We start from the raw sequence: 23,623 nt of genomic DNA, 5'->3' as shown, positions 1-23,623 counted from the left end.
ACTTCTCAATCCAAAACTTAATGTTTTTGATAACAAGTCTACCTCCTCTGTAAGTTTTGTTTTCTCTGACTGAGAAAGTGTGGATGACTGATCAGTTCTCATTAAAAATTGAATTTCACGCTCATAGATCTTGTCAAGTAATTCTGATTTAGCAGTTAACAATTCAGTTTCCGTTTTGTAAGCCAACAAAAGTGCTTGCAAGGCATTAGTCTCTCCAGCAGTTACCTTGGCAATAATATCCTCCAGAAGATCATTTCCTCTTTTTCTTGAGTCAGCAATAAGGGCTTGTACATTAGCTATTTCACTATCCACAGTAACTGTTCCTGATTTATCATCTTCACAGTTAAAAGAAACTGCTTTTCTGATGTTAGTATAAACCCCTTTTCTTTTATTTAATTTGGAAGAGGGGAATGTTTTTGTTACAGCACGTGTGGCCAGCCCTTTCTCTTCTTTGTTTAACTGTAAAGCACTGAGAATGGATTCTTGTGTGGCTTGTTTCCCTGGACTTTCCACAAACCTTTCTTGGAGAACAGAAGAAAACGTTTCTTTCCTGTCCTTGTAAAATCGTCCACTTAAATTCTGTCGAGACCGTTTACTGGTGGGCTCAACCTTCGATGGTGTTAACTGTCTTTTCTGTGGGTCATCTAAAAAACCAAAGGAGGTTGTGAGGTTTTCGTTTAAAGGATTTACACATGGCAAAATGGCCACCAAAAGCACATAAAGCACTTAAAATAGAGCATTTCAATAACACAGCATATATATACAAAAGGAGATACGGCCGGATGTAGAAAAAAATTAAATAAGATTGAAACGGATTGCGATACCGATTTTTTGAAAAACTAGTAGACGGAACAGTTTTCAAAGTTTAAATCGTTTGTTTGTAACTTTTTATATGCTTAATTGTTACTTCCGAGAGACAGATTTGTTTGTAACGAAGCTATGGCTTTGTAAAGTTAGTGAACTAAAGGCCGAAATTTAATAAACGAAATGCAGCTAGTAGGGATAAAAGACAAAAAGAAGACATAGAAGAGGAATATTTACCTTCAAGAGAATCTCTTGGAAGGAAATGTCAAGCGCTTCCTCTCTTGCTTCCGCCATTTTGACATTTGACCTCCAAAAAACAACGTACTTGTCACTACTCCCCATAGTTTCAGCCAGGTTCCAGGGGGGGCTTCGGAGAACAATATTTTTGCTGTTTTTTGCGAAAATATGTAACGTTGTCTGGAAAATAACGATTGCTAATTGTAGTAGCATACCTAGCGCTGATTTTTGCCAAGTTTCAAGCTCGCAAAGTCCGCGAGGGCTGAGAAATTGATCAATGTACCAGAAAACGACAAGGATGTACCAGAAAACGACAAGCTTCTGGCAGAGGTTCCCCGCTCAGTGGATCCCGTTCTTTTGCGCCTGCACCCACCTTGCCCAGCGGATTTTTACAACGAAAGCCCCATTGGGAACCTCTGCGGAGGAGAGAGTCCTTCCAGTTCATGGAGCCTGAATATATGGCGTAGCAGTTGCACTGCAAAGTCCCTCTATGACGTTGACTGCAATCGTAGATGGAGTATGGTGTCATCATCAGGAGACTGAGGAGAAAATGGCTACTCTAGGGGAGATGCAGTTGGAGGATCTGGTACAGAAGATAACAACGGTACTGGTGGAATTGGAGGAACTGGTATAGAGGAAGTAGGGAGGACTGGTGTTGGGGACAATTTGCAGAGAGCTTTTTTGGCGCATAGTTGTAGAACACAATGCTTTAATCCAGGTCATCTTGTGATTGTATACAACTTTCAAATGACAGACATTTCCACCATTATTTTTGTATTGTCTTGAATTGATCTATGCCTAGGGTAAAAACTGAACAAAAAAAACCTAAATTGACAACACTTTGGGGTAAAAGGAAATTACAAACCTCATACTTACATATTCTGTGCGATAAACGGTGGGAAAAGTACAAAAACTGTAACAAACGAACATAGCAATCGCAGTCCCTGTCACGAAACTACTTTTAAGACAAAAAACCATGTGCTACTGAGCCCCGTGACCTAATCAATATCAGTTTGTTCATTCGGCTCCTAGTCGGCCGCAACAACTGGCACATGGTTGAATGGTTCGGGGTACCCGCAAAGGATTGCGATTAAGGGGTCCAGGCCTTGTTGTGTCTGCTGCTGCTGTTCGGCAAGCTGTTTCTGCTGTTCGGCCAGCTGTTTGCTGCTTGCATATCTGTTTCAAATATCCCAGGACATCTGGTTGTTTGTCTGGTTATGTGCCGTGGAACAAACTGTGTTGCAGTGGTCTGACAGGGGACACTAAGTCTAGTCGCTGCAAAGGACTTTGTGCCAGAGTCTTAGTACGTGGAGTTGGTCTAACTGTGGGCTGCTGAGAAGCTGGCTGAACCAGCACCTTTGGAGGTGAATCTTGTTCGACAGCTATCAGCTGTGGCAGATTATCCGGGGGTGGTTTGTAAAGGGAAACAACAGTGGTCTGTAAATGCAATAGAAGAAAAATGTCATTCTCAGGCCCCTTGTCATTGTGGCTCAATCGATGACTCGTTCCAGCTTCCATAAACATCGAAACAGTCTGGATTAACTTAATCCCACAGTGGGTTAGTTTGAAGGAACGCTTCCTGAAATAAAATCATAAGACAAAGTGATATCTGGGTGGCAAGGGTTTGTCATGGTTTCGAAAAAAAGGGGCCTAACTCCAACAAATTTCCAGCCAAACAAAGTTTAAAATAAGTCTGTTCATCCAGTAATATTTCTCTTCCCAGTCATTGCACTTATTGTGGAGTACTTGAAATAAAACCCTCCACTGAATAGTAAATGAGGTCAACAGTCCAAGGGGATCAAAATTTGGCCGAAATCTGCAGCCATGATTGCGTTGTGGTTGGAAGCAACTTTGCTTGCTTGTAGGATTTCATTTGATACAAGGACCAAGTAATGGTGAAGAAGTGGCTCCTGTTGGTTTGGTATGCCTGTTGCAGAGTGGAAAGGGCTTAGTTATGGTTGTGGCTCATTCAATGAAAACAGCTGTTAAAACTTGCAAACATAGCTTTATTCTGTCCTGAGCCTTTTTCTGCCTTTGATTGGGGTCTAAACCCAGTGCACACCTTGACTCTTTCATGGCCCATCCTCCACTGTACAGTGTACTAAAAATGAAGGGGGTTTCATGTAATTGATCCACCAAGTAATATATTTTTTTGCTTACTGCTCGTAAGAGGCTGTCTGCCTCAAGGTGCCTTTCCTAAGGTGATTCTTGTTTGAAGATATATTGGATATGCTAAGCTTGGAAACAAATTAAAAAGGAAACAAATTAAGCAAACAATGCCTCCACATCTAAAAGATGTCATTACAATGCAATACAACACAAATTTTTATTGTCAACTCCCCATGGCGGCTTTTCAGAGACAATGATAAGGATAATTAAAAAAAATACTCGAAGATTATCGATAAACAATCATTGAAAAACTATTTACATATAAAATTTGACATTGAAAATTGATTTAAGAGGAAGGCTTTCATTAAAATATACTATGTCATAAGTTTACAGGTAAGGATAATAAAGGGGCAATGAAGGTCATGAAAAGTGACAGTTATGTGGAAAATATACTAATGAAACATGGGAACATAAAGGAAAGTTTCGGTATCAATTTGTTCTTGTCTAAAGCTGTCATATAGAAGCATCAATTACACCGGCAGTGTTGGAGTGAAACAAGTCCAAATTCAGCAGAATGTATGTATCATTTAAAGGTTCAAAAGATGCTACCTGCAGAAAAAAATTATTGCATAAGGCCACTTACAACCTACCATTTACAATTTCCTTGCCAACTTCAATATAGATTTTTTTCCTGAGGTGTACTTGGCTCAAAAACCCCATCACGCAATAAAATAATATCTAGCAAACGCTGCCAACAAAGAAAGAATTTTTATTTAGTAGCTTGGTTAACTGCAATAATGTTGCCCTTACTGTTACTCAGATTATGGTGCTGACTGATCACCTATGGAATGCATGTATTAAAATTTGGAAAAGCGACTATATCCATCCCCCCAGCCTTTCTTTTAGAGTTTGTTTGTTGTCTAAACTACTTTAAGAGCCAGTGCCCATAATTATGGACCAAACAACGGCACAAGTCGAAAAATCGATTTTGCTCATTTTTTGCCCATAGATTGGCCCTAGCTAGTAAACAAACGGACCATAGTTAGTTTCTGCTAATGCAGCTTTTTTGGGGAGAAATTTGCGAAAAACGATTTTTTTCCGATTAGGCTCAAAATCTACTTCCGGTTTTGCTGAATTTTCCGAATATTTGATTGCTTCGCGCTCCGCAGAACAGCTACTTGAGAATCTTTCAATGGTCTTTACATTCAGCTCAGGTCTTCATGGTATGACTGAGCGAAAAATAAAATAAATCGAGGCTTCGTTTCAGCCTGAAACGAGATCGAACACGAACGGAAAATATTACGATGTGTTTCAAACGAATTATAGCACTAAAATATCGCCATATTTTTCTATGGGCTATAACTTTAAATGCCATAAAAACACTTTATACGGGTTAACTGTACACCCACCTGTTTGAAAATCAAAAAATATCTCTGGGCAAATGGTTTTAAGTCGCCCGCCTTGGCCTGTGCTTCTCATGAATTTTTCCCTGAACCGCCGTGAGAATGTAAACAATTGCGTGACTCTGGCGGTCACCCTGAATACATAATTCGTTTCCAACAAACCGCAGATGGCTATCTTAAAACATTTGGGTGAAAAAAGAAAAACATAATGGACCACTTTTAACTTTTATATTTTGAAAGTCATCGCTTTGGAAATTTCGTTAATTAAAAACGCCAATTAAAAGCAATTTACTCGGAGTTCGGGTGTTACTGCTATGTCGTTTTAGGCTGTCGTTCTTTCTCTGATCATTTTAATTACAAGAAGCACGAAAAGCAAATCGAAGTGTTTATGTATGCGAGATATTGCCACATATGCGCGTCCCTTTGGGACTTTTTCACAATCTAGCCAGAGAATGATTTTCCTCATGTTTTGACCTCGACCTTTGGAGAGGGAAAGGTTGTTCAAATTGATGAGAGTAAATTTAGAAAACGCCAAGTATCATCGTGGACATCATGTTGAAGGGCAGTGAATCATATGCAATAAAACATGGCGATAAAATATTATTTCATGATCTCATTTTTGTGGATACAATGTTTAAAAAAAGTCACGCATGATTTCCGAGAATTGACACTGTTGCTAAAGGTATAATTATGAAGGACAGCTCATTTTACAACGGAGGTCTAACGCAGCCCGGTTATTTGGATACTGTAGTAACGCAACACGCATCACCGATCAAAATAACGACTACTTAAGAGACTAACTGTACTGTAGGTCTACTGTTATGAAAGGTTTAATGGGTCAAGGATGAAGTATCCGTATCCTTTGTAAATAGTTAATGGAGGCTCGTGGATTATAGAACGAGGTATATTCATGCCTAGCGCACTTGTTTTGGCTCATGGATTAGAGAACGAAGTAGATACATGAGTAGTGCGGTAGTAGAATACCTTGGGTGTTTGAAAAAGTGTTTGCAATCATATGATTCACAAAAGTAGGATATCCGACACGACAGATAAAAGAAAGGGTACAAGTAGTGCATTTTGTTTTGTTGTTGTTGTCGTTGTAACAAGCGAGGCATCGATGCGCTTGATATAGCAACCGAGTTGTTATTCATTTTGGCGACTGCGGGACTGCGGGAGCAGCATTGCAACTTGACTGATTATCATTACAACGACTGATGACTATGGGGCTGCAGGACTGCGGGCGCAGCATTACAACACGACTGTGGCACTGCGGGAGCAGTTTTTTAAGTTAGATGTTTTGTAAGCCGGGTATTCTGCAATCTAGCCACAAGTTGCCAGTTTATCTGTGGTCTCTCTGTAGGATTGACTGGATATTTGAACAACCCATGTATGGTGTCAGCGGAGAATGTGTCTTCTGTGAATTTCCCATGGTAGGTTGAAGCTAGAAATCCAGTAGGAGCAGCAACACTGACGTACTCTTTTTGTAGTGCGGCACTTATTGCTTTGCAAATAGTGTGTGTTGCCTGTACCCAGTTTTCCATTGATCAAGGTAAACTTCTTCCAGTCTTCTCCTTGGGATCCGATGCGTTGCTTCCTTGTTGTTGTGCATATTCGTCTAGTATTTCATCGGATGTCTCTGAGTCCTGAGAATCTTCTTCTTGTCTTTCAGGAACATTTTCGTAGTACTGTTTGCGATCTTTCATTGCTTGCCTTGTCATTGCCCCAGTAACAAAGAAAAGCATTTTGTAACTAAAAATCGTTGTGACGTGAAAGAATACTTTGTACCTTCTTTACCATGGCATGACAATGAAGGCCTTCAACGAGTTCCAGTTTCGCTCCTTTTTAAAATGGATTTATCATTTGTCACGTCTTCTTTGGTTATATTGGCTATTGCCAACCATGGCTCTCCATTATGAATTATGGCAGGGTTTGATGCCACGCTTCAACTGATGTCTTCCACTCTCTTCCCGTCAAGGTCCCTGTCTAGCCACTTTGCAGGGCATTTGTGCAAAGTATCCAGTTTGATATTTAACTTACCTATGATATGACAAAAAAATTTAATCATTCCCTGACCTTCAACGGATTTATGACTATTATTGCAGATGAGTAGCACAATCACCCCTCCCATTTGTGTAACACATGGTCAAAAATCAAAATCATCAGGAAATTGGTCTTTATTACTTTTTTCAATGTATTTTAGTCTTAGATGACAATATCAATTTATATTTTCAATTAATTGTAATTCGAGAAGCTATAAAATACAAATTTCAATTACCCATAATGCCTTGTGGGCGTGGCAGATTACACAAATTTACAGGTTTTTAACAAAACCCACGATTTTTTTCACCCATGATCAACAAATATACACAAAATTTACATTGATCCAATGATTTCTTCATGTTGCGGCATGGAAAGCTTGTAGATGGGGTTATTTCGATTTTTTTCTTCACAGAAAGATCTGTGCATACAGCTTGTACTGTCCCTGCGTAAACTACAGCTAAACGTTTGGTGTCGAGAGTGTATGTCATGTCTTGAAGATTTTTCCTTAAAAAGAAGTGACCTTTGAGGACAGCACTGCCACTAGGGTAATGGCAGGAATAGTCATCAGTCAGTGGCTCCTCTAGCTCTTCCACACCATCTGAAGTGACTTTTAAAAGGTAGAAATCATAGACGAGATCCTCAAAAGCTGCTATGGCCACAGTGCTACCTTTGGCTGCAAGATCAGCCATGTGAGAGGTAGTATCATTGTCCAGAGCTGAGTTGGGAGTATGCCCAGGTTAGGAAAGACGACCTGAGTATGTTGATTGACACCTGACGGCCAGTCAGTCGCTCAAAGAGTCTCTGGATACGCTTTGTAAAGGGAGCACTGGAGTACGACTCGCCATTTGCATTCTGAAATAACACAGACTCAAGATCAGCGTTTGCTTCAAATTATTTCTCTCATGGTTGTAGTCGTTTTCTGGAGAAGTACTTAATTTGGTATGCAGATTTCATGTAAGGAATAGGCTGAGTGCTCTTAGCTAATCATGATAATCAACTTTATTTATTGAGGGTAGCACACAACAGTAATCAGTGAAAAACCAGTGGCCCTCGTAGAAATATTTGCAGAATAAAAAAGACGACGTGTTAAAAACGAAAAATGTAGAAATGCGACCATCTTTTTTTTTTGTTTTTCTTTACTCTTCAGGAAATGAATTGAGAACCTAAATGGTTGTTGATTTTGTGCTAATTACCGTCGATGCGAAAACCTGGCCGGGCTAATGTTTACTTGCAGGTTTTCACTGGATACGCTTGTGTTTTAATAGGTTGCTTTTAACTCAGATACCCACCACAAACAGGTAGTCATTGTTCTGTCCAGGGCAAAGTTCCGCTCTGAAAACTGCGACAAACTGCTTGAAAAGCCTGTGGAGTTCGCTGTCCGCCTGCAGGAAGGGAGAGAGAGGCCATCATTAACCACTTGAAGGAAAATACTCTGCCTTGATCTTGACAACTTTCCCAAACATAGACTTAATGTTGAGGTTTTTCTCCGAGTGTGTCTGTTCCCGGTCACTGATATGATGGGCCCGAAAGGAAGGGGGAGGGAAGGGGGAGAAAGGAATGGTGACAGTCTGGACTGCCCCGCTGCAGGGAAGGTGGTTAGTTATTCTATAACGAGTGCCGGGAAGTACCAACGTACCCCTACTACGATGGTGTCCTTCCAGCGCTCTGGTAGGTCTTGTATTTTTGCACGTGTATAGTAAGCCCGCCATCTTTCTGCAAGAGAGCAATATGTCTATTGTGGAATAGAGCTGCCGCGAAGGGCTCTGGAAGTTTTGCATCGTGGACGACGTCCAGCGTCCTGAATTCCAGACCTCGGCCCAGCGGAATATGGCAATAGAGCAATAGTAGGAAAAGATCGCATGCTTCTCGCGCCCTCTCTCTTTTGCCTCTGGCCATCTCAAACCGGGACCTCTGTAGAGACCTTGCCTCGAGTTCTTCGTCCCTTAAAAGGAAGAAGGCAAAGGAAAAATATGTGTAAACGAATGAGTAGATCGGTAACACGTACATACCCGCATAAACTACAAGAGTAGCTATGATACAAGCAAATTTTTCCCAGAGAAAAATAACAAGAGAAACTAACATATACAGCAACATACAAACTACAATTCTGTACAATATTTACAATGAAGGGCTAAAATGAAGTAAATCTGTAGATTGAATATTTTAAAATACTATATTAAGAAGAAATTTCCTTTCATTTCACCTCCAAAATGTCCCAAATTTAGACTAGGTTAAGGCTAGCTAATACTGTTTTAAAGTCATTAAGGTTCAAACTTCGAACATTAACGACATGATAAGAAAATCAGCGAAGACCATATAAGTAGTAGTTTACAAGTAGTAGTACAGGCAGTGTCGGAATGTGCTCCACCTAGTGTTTCAATTATCTGTGTCCTCGCGATGTATTGGATACTTTCTGTGCGACTCAAAATTTTACAAAGAATGTGTGAGTTCATTAACCCTTTTGCCCCCCAGGAAAGTTACAGTTTTTTAAAGCCAATTTCTCCTTGAATATCATACCCAGAGAGCCAAAATTCCACCGATTGCTACGTTTCACAAGTAAACAATTCGTGTCTGATCCCTTCTTTGTGCAAAGTCGTATGCTAATGAGGAAAAATGCGATGACGTCAGCAAAGATTCTCCTTCAACAAGCTTGCCAGGACTTTCATCATAAATGCTGTAATTGCTTTAAACCTTGGACACTTTGTTCTGTTACCAGTATAACATATTAGTGGACAAATAAATAAGCATAAGCTGAAGAGCATCATAGCGTGAGCTAAGCCTGAAGATATGGGTTATTGACCAAGCGTGGAGTAAAGATGGCTGAATATTGGCCAAGTTTAATTCTTTTTGTTTTGTTTTTTTGTTTTTTTGCGTGTTTATGTATGTTAAATTAGAATTTGAGGCTTTCAAAATATCAGCCTTTACAACATGGCAATGTAGGACAGTTGCAACACTGACATTCAAGATGGAGGGAGACATTGGGGTTTGCTGTACTCCGGTATTGTATGTTACTAAAACTGGGAACGGGAACGGGAAATGGGGAATGGGGAACGGGAGATTGGGAACGAGTGTACAGCGGTAAACCGCCTGAGAATTCAAAATGGCGGAAAAAGAGAAAGAAAAGGGAACAATTTGGGGAAATGTGAGGAAGTGTTACGGTTGTAAACGTGAAATTCTACCAGCTGTGCCCCCAGATGACCACACTACGTTCTTATTAGAGCAGTCGGATTGGTACTGGGATAAACAAAGCATAAAATAAAATTGCGCTTGGGGGAAAATGGAATCGGTATTATCACATATGCTACCCCAATCAGTCAGGCCATAGCATTTTTCAAGCCTTCATAGTCGTCTCATATCTTCTCACTTTGTGCGCGAGCTGTCATGACATCAATACATGCAATATGATATCGAGGACAAGTAACATAACATGTTGTTAAAATATACGAAGAAACGAGCAAGGAATGTTCCGCAATAACGCTAATGAGCGTGAAAGATGGCCGCGGAAAAGCGACTGCGTGACACTCGGTATGTTTTTAGATGACATACTGTCACGTAGCAGACGAGAAACAGTCTATTCCCCGTCTGCGTTTTGCACCTGGTCTGCTTTTTGTACACAGCCTACAGTTTGCAGTCTGCATTTTGAACTGACCGATTGGAGTAGCTTATGTGATAATACCGATTCGATTTTCTACCCAGGCGCCATTTCATGTTTTGTTTGTATCAGTACCATTCGGACTCTGCTCTAACACTCTGCGGGCACATCGGGTACAAACTAAAGAGCCACGAAAGTTTTTATCCTCATCAGGGATAAGGGAACTAAATTTATATCTGTTTACAACTTTTCAGCTCAATGGTCAAAAACCCATGTTTTATCAGAGTATAAAACTTAGGAAAAGCGCGTTTTACTGTTTTTCGCCACATTACCTCTATATCATAAAGCAAATGAAGAAGCCTTTGCCGTGTATTATACTGTGATAAAACACTCCGGACATCTGAGAACAATCGTGTCCTCAAATGCCCGCCGTGTTTCATCACAGTGTAATATACGGCTTAGCTTCTTTATTTGTTAAGTTCATTGTTATAATATGAATGTTTTATTAATTTGTTTTATCAAGAATTTATACGAATACATAGACATATTCTCTTCAGTAACCGTATTATTTTGTAAGTAGTGTAAGTATTAGTATTGTAAGTAGAACTGATAAGTTGTCTCATTGTATTGGAGTAAGTTATGCAAATTGTAGTATTGTAAGTAGCATATGTAATCGTATCGTATTGTGAGTGGTGTAAGTAGTGTGTAAGTAATCGCATTGTATAACAAGTTTAGTTAGTAATGTAAGGGACTTTAGTAGTTGTATTTCTGTTGCAAATTGTGTAAGTAGCCGTGCCAGTGTTGTAAGTAGTGTGAATCACAATTAAAATGTAAAAAAAAAAAAAAAAGACTCACACCACTTACATTACTTAAAACACAGAGCAATTACTTACACCTCTTACAATACTAATACTTACACTATTCGCACCAGTTCCTAACTAAGCGAGTATAAATATCATTTCAGCCCAGTTCGCGGAAGAACTCTTCGCTTTGTAGCTATAGCCAGACTTGTTGTACCCTACGCCGTATGAACATGCATCTTCATTTATTTCCGTTTCGAACAGTACCAAACATAATAAAAGATAACATTACAAACCAGAAAATTCTGACAAGCGAAAATTCCCTGTGATGCCAAGATGGTGGTCAAGCCGTTTTCCTTGAATAGTTTGTTCCTTGTTGTCTCTTGTTTCACTGCAGTGATGGTGGACAATATAAAGGATTTTACACGGGTTCTTTGTAGTAAATTGTACATACTTATGAAAGTTAAATATCAAAATTTGTTCAATGCCCAACATATTCGGCCGGTAGTCAACGCTATCTAATAGTTGAGAGGGAAGTGGCACGAGAAGCCTGAACAGAAATGCATCGTGGGATCCCATGTATTTTGCTTTCGGTCCACAGAAATCCTCCGCGTTGCAGAGACGCACGTTTTCAGGAGTTTCATGCCTGGTCAGTGCGTACATTGTTTTTCTGTCCAAAATGCTTTCGTTTAGTCGTTCAAACCCTTTATCCACATAACAGTCTGCGTTCATTATCATTACATTTCTACGTAACAAATTGTTCGAAGCGTACTGGAAGGCATCTTTGTAACGCATGCGCCGACCAAGAAATTGAAAATTTAATTTCCAGTCCTCGAGCAAATTCTGGGCCTCAATGGAGTAACGATCCACGTCGTTTTCAAGGAGTATATGGATTCTTTCAACCTGGAAAACAAATCAAGGAAATTCACGGTTTATGAGGCACGTGCAGATGCTCTCGACAAAGCTACGAAACCCATTTCCATCAAAAATTGGGACCGACTGCGGTGATTTCTGATTTTAACACCACGGGTTACCAAAGCGTTTCATCAGATTCCCCCGACAATTTACCACTCATCGTTTAATATTCCTGACTGGAGACATTTTGAAAGTAAAATGTCTTGCCCCAAAAAATAGAATACATTGACCCTTTTCAAGTTCGAACCCTGAACCCTGAGCTATTGTTAAATTTCTTAAATTAATGATTTGAATATTAATTTTTTATCCATTTATTATTTTAATTAATTTTTTCAAGGAAATTACACAGCGCTGCTGGATGTTCAGAAGTATGCGTCATATAAAATTATTATTTTTATCGTCATTATTATCATCATTATCATCGTCATCATCATCATTATTATTACTACTATTATTATTATTATTATTATTATTACTCTCGATTCAGCATCCAGACAAAGAGAGTGTTATCTCAACCTCGTTTCCAGGACTTTTCCCTTTGAAATTTGGAAAAGCCCTGGGAACGAGGGCTGTGCGAGTGTGTTACGAAAAGGGAAAGTCAAGTTGATTACTGGTTTTTACTGATGGTGTCACGCTATCAAAAAATACATAAAAAGCCTCGTAAATATTTATGCCTGTGTGCTTTTTTATACGCGTTATTCAAACGCGTTTCACACGGGTATGTGGACGCCATCTCATTGTCATCGAGTTTTGCTATGAAAACGACAAATTATTATTCTAGAACGCCGACAGATTGAAATACTTCGTCTAATGTAAGGACTGTTTTAAAAGACCTACACGACAGCTTTTTCGGGCTAGCATTTTAATGTCGTGTAGCCTGCGTAGCTGGTGGGATTTGAGCGCGAGTGCTTTTGTTTTGGCGTCGAAGTCGAGAACGCGAGTAGCGGAGCCGCGAGAGGATTGGTAATAAGTCGAGTTGAATTTCACTTCCTCCAGCTACGCAGGCTAAACGTCACGGAACGAAAAAGCTTGGAAATTCAAACTTGGTCTGTTTATAAAACGAAGAACCCGGTCGGGCTATAGCCTCCCGCGCAGACACTGTTAGGACTCGTCAAGCGTTCCTTCCACACGTGGGGAAGGAACGGGTGACGAGTGTGACCAGGCTAGATAAGCTTGACGTCAAGTTCTTAGAGGGTCTTGCCTCTTATGAAACTAAAACATCAGAAATATAGGTAGCTGTTTATGTTGGAATACGGCAGCATCACAGGAAGATCAGCAATATAAAATCAGATAAAATACGTACAGGGTGCTAGAAATTCCACACAGTCTTCGAGCTGCTTCGAGAACAGTATTGGCGATTGAGAAGTCTGTATAGATTGCGTTTAAAAAGAACTTTATAACCATCTAGTTTTGTGAGTTACAATGTAAAATGATGGAACACCAAGTTTAACTTACGTGTGGACTATTCAGGTTTCTTCTGAGGCAATAGATGTACTCCTTTTGTCTCAACACAGCCGAGCTGTTTTCTGGTTTGTTTGTGACATTCAACACTGGAAACTGGACAATGAGGTGAAGTCGAGCTCCGGCTATGAAATTTGCAGAACTGTTTTGTGTAGTAGTCTTGTTTGATAACGAATGATTGTCTAACCTCCCTGAAATGTGACCGTTAAATGAGGAAAGAATAAGATAAAAAAATGAAAAGTATGTTTACTTTGTTTGAGCAGTCTTACCTCAACATTTCCGTTGTTTTATTGGACGTAGCGTGATGGCATGGTTAGGTGCCTGGGGACTCACTACAAGATTTGTTTCATTACGTTTCCGAGTTCAACTTTTCTAGGTTTAACTGACAGCTGAAAAATGAGTTTTTTCTCTGTCCTGAGCTCAGGTCTGTAAAATTTAGTGAAAGTTGAAGAATGGGCCTAATTTATAGTTGTGAAATCCGCGCTGAAATTTCACTGATTAAAGAAATTCTAGCGCTTCTTTTTTTTTCTATACCCTTTTTTAGCGGTAGCATTTGTAAGTCCCATAAGAATGCTTTGTATTGTATTGAGTGTTTCCTCTTACTGTCACGTTTTCTGTTTGGCATCGTCTGAAATGCAACCAAAAGAACCAGACTTGCTGCCGCGACCATTAAACACAAACTTCGGAGTGGCTTGCACTGAAAAAAATGTAGAAAGAACGAATTTAAACAAATGAACACTTATTTAGAGGCGAAAGAATTTCTGTTACTACTTAAAAGTCACACCTTTGTTTTTGTTTGCTTGTGAGGGTTTGGCTAGTATACTTTACTCGGAGCATGTCGAAACGAACGAAACCTGTGAAACTACTAAAGATAATTAAACATATTTTCAGGTACACAACTTACAGCAAAATAATAGGATTTCGATTTACCATGCAATATCAATCATTTCGATGGCATCAAAGATGGTGGAGGCTGACTAGGGACCTTTAAAGAAGTCATTAATGTCACGGGTCAATTTCATGAGGTGGAGGAGAAGAAGCAGGAGGACTGGGGAGGAGGAGGGGTAGAGGAGGAGGAGCTGCTTAATCAACTCGGATTCGTGGTTCGCTTGCAACAAAGACACCCGTGAAGGAACTCCCATATAAAAAGGACGGAGGTGTTCGTCAAAAAGAGTGAGATGAACTGGGTTAAAAACGGCACTAGACAGGTAGACCAAAGTCATTTGTTATCATTGTACGGTACGGTGGAACCTCGAAATAACGAAAGGCCACGCTAGGGACTGGCAAAATATGTTCACCATAACAAGGCTTCGTTGTATCGAGGTTCTTTCCGTGCCTTAAAGCTGGCGCAAAAAAAAAAAAAAAAAATAGACGGTCTGTTAATAGACTAGCCAGTTTGCAGTGCATGAAAACCTGTTCCCTGGCTATGTGGGGATTGGGATAGAGTAGGGGTGGGACAGAGCATGCTGTGATCACGTGTTGACACGAGTGGAACCCTAAGAGCTTTGTCATACGGGTTTCTGGAAAAACAGTTATTTATAATTAGACATTAACCCCAGCCTATTGCACACTAATTGTCGTGAGATGAAAAGACTAGTGTCAGGTAGAGTAGAAAGCCCAGTGGGACAGACCATGCTCTGATTACATATTGATGTAAGTGGAAAGCGAAAGAGTTTAAGCTTTCTAAAAAGCTGTGGTTAAATAAAAAAAAAAGGCAATCAACGTATCAGTGGAAAAAAAATATGGTAATATATTATCAAAAAAATAACCCTAGCCTACTGCATACTAATTACACTACTAATTACGACTACACTACTAATTACGACTACAAAAGGGCAGATTTTGACGATCTGCGAAGTCGCCTACAGCTGCTACCTTCTGACATGTCGCACTCCGACGATGTTGACATCTATTGGTCTCGGTGGAAAGATTTATTTCTAGCAGCAGTTGCTGAATGTGTCCCAATGAAGACCATTAGAGACACAACTCTCCTCCTTGGATAGACAGGGAAGTTAAGTCTGCATTACGCAGAAAGTAGCGTGCCCTGAGGAAATATCGTGAAAACAAAACCGTGGAACGGAAGCTAAAGCTTAGATCTTTAAGCAATGAAATCAAGAAACTTGTTAGACAAAAACATCGCGACTATCTCCTTAAAATTGAAGGCTCTTTAAAGGAAAACCCTAAACTATTCTGGAACTATCACAAAGCTATCCTACATCATCGACCGGGCTCGAATACTGAGATCACCTTTGACGGGAAATCAACAAAAACTGCAGCCGAAAAGGCTGAGCTTTTTAATGCTTATTTCTGCTCTGTGTTTACATCATCAAAGCAGGACAAAGCACGCAATTTGCAAATGTATCCCATGAGAATAAACATGGAACTTTCTGAGATCACACTATCTTTCAACGAGGTGAGAGATTGCTTGTTTATTTTGGATCCGTCAAAAGCCACTGGCCCCGATGGAATTCCTGCGCGTATTCTTAAAGAGTGCAGTGAGCAGATCGCGCCAAGTCTTTGTTCCCTATTCAACCATTCTCTGCGTACTGGGCGGTTCCCATCAGAATGGAAGTCAGCTGATGTTACTCCGGTTCAGAAAAAAGATCTTTTAGAGCCAGCTGAAAATTATAGACCAATCTCACTTTTACCAATTGTGAGTAAAGTTATGGAACGCTGCGTTTGTAATAGACTTTATTCCCATGTCTCGCAATCAATTACATCCTTACAACACGGATTCATGCGTTCCCGTTCATGCTCTTCGCAACTCTTATCCGTACTCCATTCAATTGGGGAGGCACTCGACAAAAATAAACAGACGGATATTTTGTACCTTGATTTTGCCAAGGCCTTCGACACAGTTGATCACGTCATTCTTATTGAAAAGCTGAAATGGTACGGTGTCACAGGTCAACTAATAGATTGGTTTTCTGACTACCTAAAGGACAGATCGCAGAGAGTTGTGATTGACGGCACCGCCTCTGAGCGTCTACCGGTCACTTCCGGTGTACCCCAGGGTAGTCTTGTCGGCCCACTCCTCTTTGTGATATTTATCAATGACCTCCCTAATGTCATCCATGAGCAAACCAGCACCGCTCTGTATGCTGATGATACCAAGCTGCACCGTACTATTTTGTCAGTGAAGGACTGTGCTATTCTCCAGCATGATCTGACAAGTTTAAACACCTGGAGCCACGAATCAAATATGAAGTTCAACGCCTCCAAATGCAAAGTGCTAACAATTACGCGAAAGAAAACACCTGTAAATCATGAATATGACCTTGGCGAGATAAACATACAACGCGTTCAGGAAGAAAAAGACCTCGGTGTAACTATTACTAAAAATCTAACGTGGGACTCGCATGTAATGCGTATTGTACTCAAGGCTAATAGAATGCTGGGACTCTTAAAGAGAACTTGCCCACTTATGACCGACATCAAAGTAAGGCGGACACTTTATCTATCTCTCGTGAAGTCACAGCTTACTTACTAAGAACTAGAATCGGCGAGATGTCCTGCAAACAACGATTGCTGACTCTTGTTACTTGTTACCACTAACATATGACAGGGAACTGAGAGATCTTTTATTTCTCTATAACTGTATTTCTGGATATACTGACCTAAAAATTGAAGGATATGTTACTTTTATCACACATGGCCGGTCCCGCTCTAAGAACCCCACCCTCGTACTAAAACCTGCTTACTGTAAAACCGCAACTATTCAAGCTTCTTTTTTCAATAGAATTGTAAAACCCTGGAACACTATCTGTAATCTCGCCCCTCAAGACAAATTTTCTAGCCCAAGTTTATTCAAATATTTTTTGCGCGCCACTTATTTTACTTTACTGGACACTACCTATGATATTGACATGCCCTGCTCCTGGTTCCTCTTCCGTAACTGCCCTTGCCACCGCTCTTAATTTTCTGTGACTAATATTATCCGCATCTTGTTTTTAACTATTGTAATTAATTAGATTTAACTATAATTTTTAACTATAAGTAATTATTAGATTTTATTGTAATTTTTATCAAATTTAAGATTTTCTATCACTATTCTTACTAGCTTTTAGGGTTGCGCCTCGCATGGGTAACTTTATTTTCCCGTTCGCGCAATTCCTATTGGTTCTTTCTTCTTTTAATTATATTGTAATTTTGTGACCAATAAAGTTGATAGATTAGATTAATAGATTAATTGTCGTGAGATGAAAGGACTAGCCCCAAGCCAGTAACGTCGTTGATATGTAGAGCAGAAAGCCCATTAACCACAGTTTTTAAAAATATTTCTAACCCACGAAGTTTTCATTCAGTAAATATTCATTCGCATTTAATAATAAAGAGGACGGGGCCGAGAATATAAATCATTGAAACTCAGGTTTTAGCTAAGGCAAGATTTAATAGTCCTACATTCGTTATATCTCTTACTATAAATTTTTGAATGGTTGTTGAGTTTGGTCAAATCACTAGGCGATTTGTTTTTTGCTAAGAAACGTCATGAAAAAAAATTTAATATTCTTAGGCTGTGTGCGACGCGAGTTGAGAAAAAGAACAAGAGGGAACGTTACCGAACTCTAGCTTAACAAAATGCTTTTATTGCCAAAGAAGGTAAGACTGTTTCTTTTCCTTTGTTCAGATCAGTTTCAGTGACAGATCAAAGTACTGTAATTTAAACTGAGAACTCAAGGTTTCTGCAAGATCGGTTGAGGAGATTAGTGAATTTGTTTGAGCGATGGAACTTTCTTTCGAGAAAAAAACCAGGAGTGGAAAGCTAAGGTCGTCTTAATTACTGCAATGTTACTGTGCCCGAGAAATGTGTTTTTACCGCTGAAGGTTCAAGTTCCTTGTTTTTCGGTCCAAGTCTAATTCAATCTGAGAAGCGGTTGAAATCATTCGAATGATCACGGTTGGTGTGCGTTCCTTACTCAACAGTCCAATTTTAGGCATAGCTTTAAGCATATCTGGCAATATCCGGCGCAATGTCTGGCGTATTTATACAACAGAAATCCAAAAGATAAAATACAAATCTCGTGGCCGTCGGAGAGTGTCTTTGTTGCAAGCGAACCACGAGTTGACGCTACTCTTCGTCTACTGCTCCTCCCCAGTCCTCTTGCTTCTTCTCCTCCACCAGTAAAATAAACTTGGCCGGTGACCTCTTTTAGTTTGCTGTAATAACAAAAGGTTCTTTCGCCGGGAGTTAAATGCTCATTTATTTGAGATCTCATGTGTTTTCCTACACTCTCTTTAGTGCGGGTCATTCCGAAGTCAGCCTTTAATGATTACAGCAACAATTTTCCTTCTGTTGGCTGGATTGGCGTTGATGCCAAACAAAAAACCTGACGGTAAGAGGAAACCGTGAGAGATATCCCACATTTTATGAGAATTTTACACCTTGTGCTGTTCATTTACAGAAAATAAACATTCATTTGTGTCCAAGTTTCTTTCATTATGATCATTAAACTCTCATTAACACCAATATGACCTTCATTTGCGCATAAGGAACGTTCAAGAAAAACATTTACATATGCATTAACATTCAAAATCATCAAAAGAAAAACAATACCTTCATTTGACATTCATTGACTGTAAATGTATTTTCATTTTGGTCGAAAAAAAATTCGTTGTCACGAAACGACAATCATTTACACTTTACGACATTCAGTTTTCAACAAAAGACTTTCAATAACACAATTTGCATGAGAACTAACATTCAATTGCATTACTATGCAACCATATCCACGAAGGTAAGAATCTTTAATGCGGCGAGACAAACATTACAGCCATAATAACATTTATTTTTGAAAGATAGAATATCAAATTCGCTGAACGATTTATCCTTCAATTGCCTCACTCTTGAGGCATCGTGACAAATACGTTTGCATGAAACGAAACCACTGTCCACATTTAGCTGCCGTAATGGTACCAATATTTCGTTGTAGAGCTTGCTGCAACAGCTGCGTGCGATAATTTCACAGAGCAATTCCCTAGCGTCTTGCTTCGTCTCTTTTGACATCTTCAAAGGCCCTGACTATCCTTTCGCGGTGTTCAAATGGGATTCTATTTCTTCGTGGCATTTCTGGACAAATCTAACTGTCACTATGACACACGTATACTGTACATGTACATGTAGTGCGCCCTCTGAGTTGTACGCAAAAAGTTTCGTAAGTGGCCGAATTTATATCTGCAAGGGGAGGATTGTGAAATTATGATTTGAAAAAAGTACATATGGTCCCTTGTTCTATAATCAAATTTTCGAGGAAAATTGGGCGAGATATCTCTGTTCAAAAGAATTACGCTAATGAGCGATTGTTTTCTCTTAACGTTAGGTGAAAACACGGTAATGTATGTCTCACCGCATTTAAGATTGTTACCTTCATGGATATGGTTGCATAATAATGCAATTGAATGTTAGTTCTCATGCAAATTGTGTTATTGAAAGTCTTTTGTTGAAAACTGATTGTGCTAAAGTGTAAATGATTGTCGTTTCGTGACAACGAATTTTTTTTCGACCAAAATGAAAATACATTTACAGTCAATGAATGTCAAATGAAGGTATTGCTTTTCTTTTGATGATTTTGAATGTTAATGCATATGTAAATATTTTTCTTGAACGTTCCTTACGCGCAAATGAAGGTCATATTGGTGTTAATGAGAGTTTAATGACCATAATGAAAGAAATTTGGACACAAATGAATGTTTGTTTTCTGTAAATGAACAGCAAAAGGTGTAAATGACTAGCTAGAAAACGGTCTTTAAAGAGGTTCTGGAATCTCAGTTATCAATAAAATTTTCAGCGATTTCTAAGCTCATAAATTAAATATTTCAACTATCAGTTAATTTTACAGACCTGAAAATACTCATTTCCCAGGTGACTCTTGAAATTTTGACCAATAGTATTCCATTGGTGAAATGCATCTCATTATAGGGACTTCAAATATTTCCAGTGGCTTCAGGTTCAGAGTAGGGGTTCATTCTACCCGTCCCTAAGTACCAATGGTACGATTGGTACCAATGGAATAACACTCGATCCATTGGTATTCCATTGGTGAAATGCATCTCATTATGGGAATTTAAGAGGACTGAGGAGCTTTCTATTCTTACCAATGGTACGAATCGTAAGGCTTCTTTGACGAATGGTGATCATTTACCAATGGTACGACTATTCAGGATGTTTTGAAGATTCGCGCCTATTTGTGTGTATTGGACATGCATGGGAGTAGAACTCGGGACTAAAGAAAACACATCTTGTTAGTGAGGCCTCTGACACCCTAACCATGCCGCCACGCTACTTTTCATAAAACAACGGAAATGTTGCGGGAAGTCAGCTCAAACAACGTATTCATATCTTAAAATCATTCTTTCTGGTAATTGGACTTGGCTTATTGCCTTGAAAATGGGATGGAGGCTTAACAGAGAGGAGGACGTGTTTAAAAAAGGCAAAGTTCTAAAGAGCGCGGAAGGAACTCATTGGAGAGAGGAGGACCTTCATAGATATGTAGTTTTAACGGTATCCTTTCTGTCAGTCACATCCACCGTCGTTAGCGCGGTCGTAGGGCAACGCTTCTGCATTTAATCAGAGATTTTAGGATTTTCCATACTGAGTTGAAGTAATTATTCCTGATTTTATGTACGAGCTCTAATAATTTTACGTACAACTGTCTCTTAGCGCCAAGTATATTAATATCTCATCTTTTCCTTATTAACTGCTCGCATCTTAGGGAGGTTAGACGGTCACTCGTTATCAAACAAGATTACTACACAAAATATTTCTGAAAGTCTCCCGGCCAGAGCTCGACTTCACCTCATTGTCCAGATTCCAGTGTTGAATATCACAAACGAACCAGAAAACAGCTCGGTTGTCTTGAGACAAAAGGAGTACATCTATTGCCTCAGAAGAAACCTGATTAGTCCACACGTAAGTTTACTTCGGTCTTCAATCATTTTACGTTTTAACTTACAAAAATAGAAAGTTATAAATTCCTTAGTTTCTAAACATAGATTTAATCGCCAATAGATTCCCAAAGCAGTTTACGGACTTTGTGGACTGTCCAGTTTTCATATTGACTTGTTTTTCCTTTTTCAGCTCACACAGAGTACTCTCTTTGTCTTGATAATGATGTTAGCATGTTTGATGATGAATCGAGAGAATTCAGGGTTTAAACTTGCCATGAGTCAGTGTATTCTGTTTTTGGACTCAAACTGCAGCCTTACTCCAGTCAGGAGTCTTAATGATGGCTAATAAACAGATCACATTCGTGTTCTCGGTATTGGACTGGAACTAGCTCGCAAGCGAGGCTCACGCGGGGGATTGTCATTAAAAAAGAGATAAAGTCGAAATCCGATACGAAATCGAGCAATTTCAGTTTTGTTGTGCACAAAAACCTGGTACCAGAATAATTTCAAGTATATTACAGTTGTTTTTTCATCTTTTAAAAAAGCTAAAGATATAAATAGTTGCCTGAAATAGCACCAAAACCAATTTCCCATGAGAACTCGGGAATAAAGTTCCGAGAAATTGTGCAAACACAGGTAAAATTTTATCATCAGTTTCATTTCAGTCAAGTTTCAGAACTTTCAAGTGTTTCATATGAACTTCAAACGTTGTTTTCGACATTTGGTGTTGTTAGAATGATTAATTTATTTTTGAGAAGATATTAAAAACGGTCGCACAGAAGTTTACAAATACGATGTAAATAATCTCGGTACAAGGTTTTGCCACTTGTTACTCGTACTTCTGGCGGATTCCTTCTTTATGTCATTTGCATTTTCACATACTACTCCGCGTTAGCCTCAGTTGCAAGCTAGTTTCAGTCCAAAACCGAGAACACGAATACGGCCTCTTGTTTGGGAGAGTCTGATGACTTGCTGGGTGACCTGTGGTGTTGAAATTAGAAATCACAGCAGACATTCCAACCCTTGGTGTGAATGGGTTTTGTTCCTAAAGCTATATATGCTTATACAGAGAACATCCGCGCGTGACTTATGCACCTTAACTTTCCTTGATTTTTTCCAGGTTGAAAAAATCCATACTTTCTGTGAAAGCGACACGGATCGTGATGACATCAACGCCCTGAATTTGCCTCAGGACTGGAAATTAAATTTTCATTTTCTTGGTCGACGCATGCGCTACAAAGACGCGTTCCAGTACGCTTCGAATAACTTGCTACGTAGAAATGTAATGATAATGAACGCAGACTATTATGTGGATAAAGGGTTTGAGCAACTAAACGAAAGCATTTTGAACAGGAAAACAATGTACGCATTGACCAGGCATGAAATTTCCGAAAACGTACGTCTCTGCAACGCCAAAGATTTCTGTGGACCGAGATCACACTACATGGGTTCCCACGATGCATTTCTGTTCAGGCTTCTTGTGCCACTACCCTCTCAACTATTAGATAGCATTGACTACCGGCCGAACATTTGAGGCATTGAACAGGTGTTGATTTTTCACTTCAAAAAGTATGTACAATTTGATATAAAGAACCCCTGTAAAATCCTTTATATTGTCCACCATCATTGTAGCAATGAAAGAAACATAGCAGAACGAAATATTCAAAGCCAACGAATTGATCACTATCTTCACATCAAGAAAGAAAAAAGAGAGCTTTACTTGTCACCATTTTCTGGTTTGTAATATATATATCTTATTAGATGTTTTGGTGTGTAGTGTCGCTGTATATTTTTACGAGTTGTGCCGTATTTTGACGAGGGCGAGTCAAAATACAAACAACAAGTAAAAATATAAGGCGATACTACACACCAAAACATCTAATGAGAGATTTATTGTCCAACTGCTGTAGTCAATAAATTTGTCAGTGAAAGAGGTAGAGTGTGACAGTTTTGCGTGCCCGCGCCGACCTGTACAAATAACTGTACAATATCGCTGTATATTTGTACTGTTATTTTGACGGTATTCGCTACAGTCGGAAAATAATATTTTATATTATGCTTGGTACCTTTCGAAATGGAAATAAATGAAATTTATTCCACATAGTAAGGCTAGGTTTACACTAGAGGAGATTTTGCCAGATTCGTAAATGTTTCCGGATTCATCAATTTTAGAGTAGTCGGATTCGTAGGCGATGAAAGCATATTTGGATTCCTAACCGTTTACATACGACCATAACTCGATCCGGGAACATTAATGATGGAATGGTTAACAAGCCGTTTGTTGCCTCGACAACAATGACGATGAGAAAGAAGGCCGCTAGGAAGAGGTTGAGACAGTCTGAAGTTTTCTTACCACTCGCTGACCACGCTATTGTTGC

General features: G+C 39.4%; 2 protein-coding genes and 1 long non-coding RNA gene across 3 annotated transcripts in view; 2 read left to right on the top strand and 1 right to left on the bottom strand.

Moving 5' to 3' along the window:
• Window positions 1–11,033, top strand: part of LOC149114744 (uncharacterized) — a 40,163-nt gene extending 29,130 nt beyond the window's left edge. The window contains exon 3 of the long non-coding RNA XR_016205888.1: window positions 7,006–11,033. This is a non-coding gene — a long non-coding RNA (uncharacterized LOC149114744). The remainder of the gene's footprint in view (window positions 1–7,005) is intronic.
• LOC149114743 (uncharacterized) lies at window positions 10,669–14,076 on the bottom strand. The gene is made up of 3 exons (XM_089284269.1): window positions 13,965–14,076; window positions 13,356–13,552; window positions 10,669–11,888 (listed from the first exon to the last, which is right to left on the bottom strand). The coding sequence occupies exons 1-3, from the start codon at window positions 14,029–14,031 to the stop codon at window positions 11,274–11,276; spliced, it is 879 nt and encodes a 292-aa protein (XP_089140395.1). The 5' UTR covers window positions 14,032–14,076; the 3' UTR covers window positions 10,669–11,273.
• Window positions 14,077–17,728: 3,652 nt separating this feature from the next.
• On the top strand, window positions 17,729–23,182 carry LOC149114742 (uncharacterized). Its single transcript, XM_089284270.1, has 4 exons — window positions 17,729–17,960; window positions 18,601–18,694; window positions 21,071–21,267; window positions 22,366–23,182. Exons 1-4 carry the CDS (start codon window positions 17,940–17,942, stop codon window positions 22,777–22,779), a joined length of 726 nt encoding a protein of 241 aa, XP_089140396.1. The 5' UTR covers window positions 17,729–17,939; the 3' UTR covers window positions 22,780–23,182.
• The last annotated feature ends 441 nt before the right edge of the window (window positions 23,183–23,623 follow it).

Source organism: Orbicella faveolata, unplaced genomic scaffold, assembly GCF_042242905.1.
Source record: "Orbicella faveolata isolate gen_17 unplaced genomic scaffold, um_ofav_v1 contig_13, whole genome shotgun sequence".
NCBI classification, from domain to species: domain Eukaryota; kingdom Metazoa; phylum Cnidaria; class Anthozoa; order Scleractinia; family Merulinidae; genus Orbicella; species Orbicella faveolata.
The sequence above is the reverse complement of the archived record's forward strand: the minus strand, read 5'-3'. Positions and strand labels throughout refer to the sequence as shown.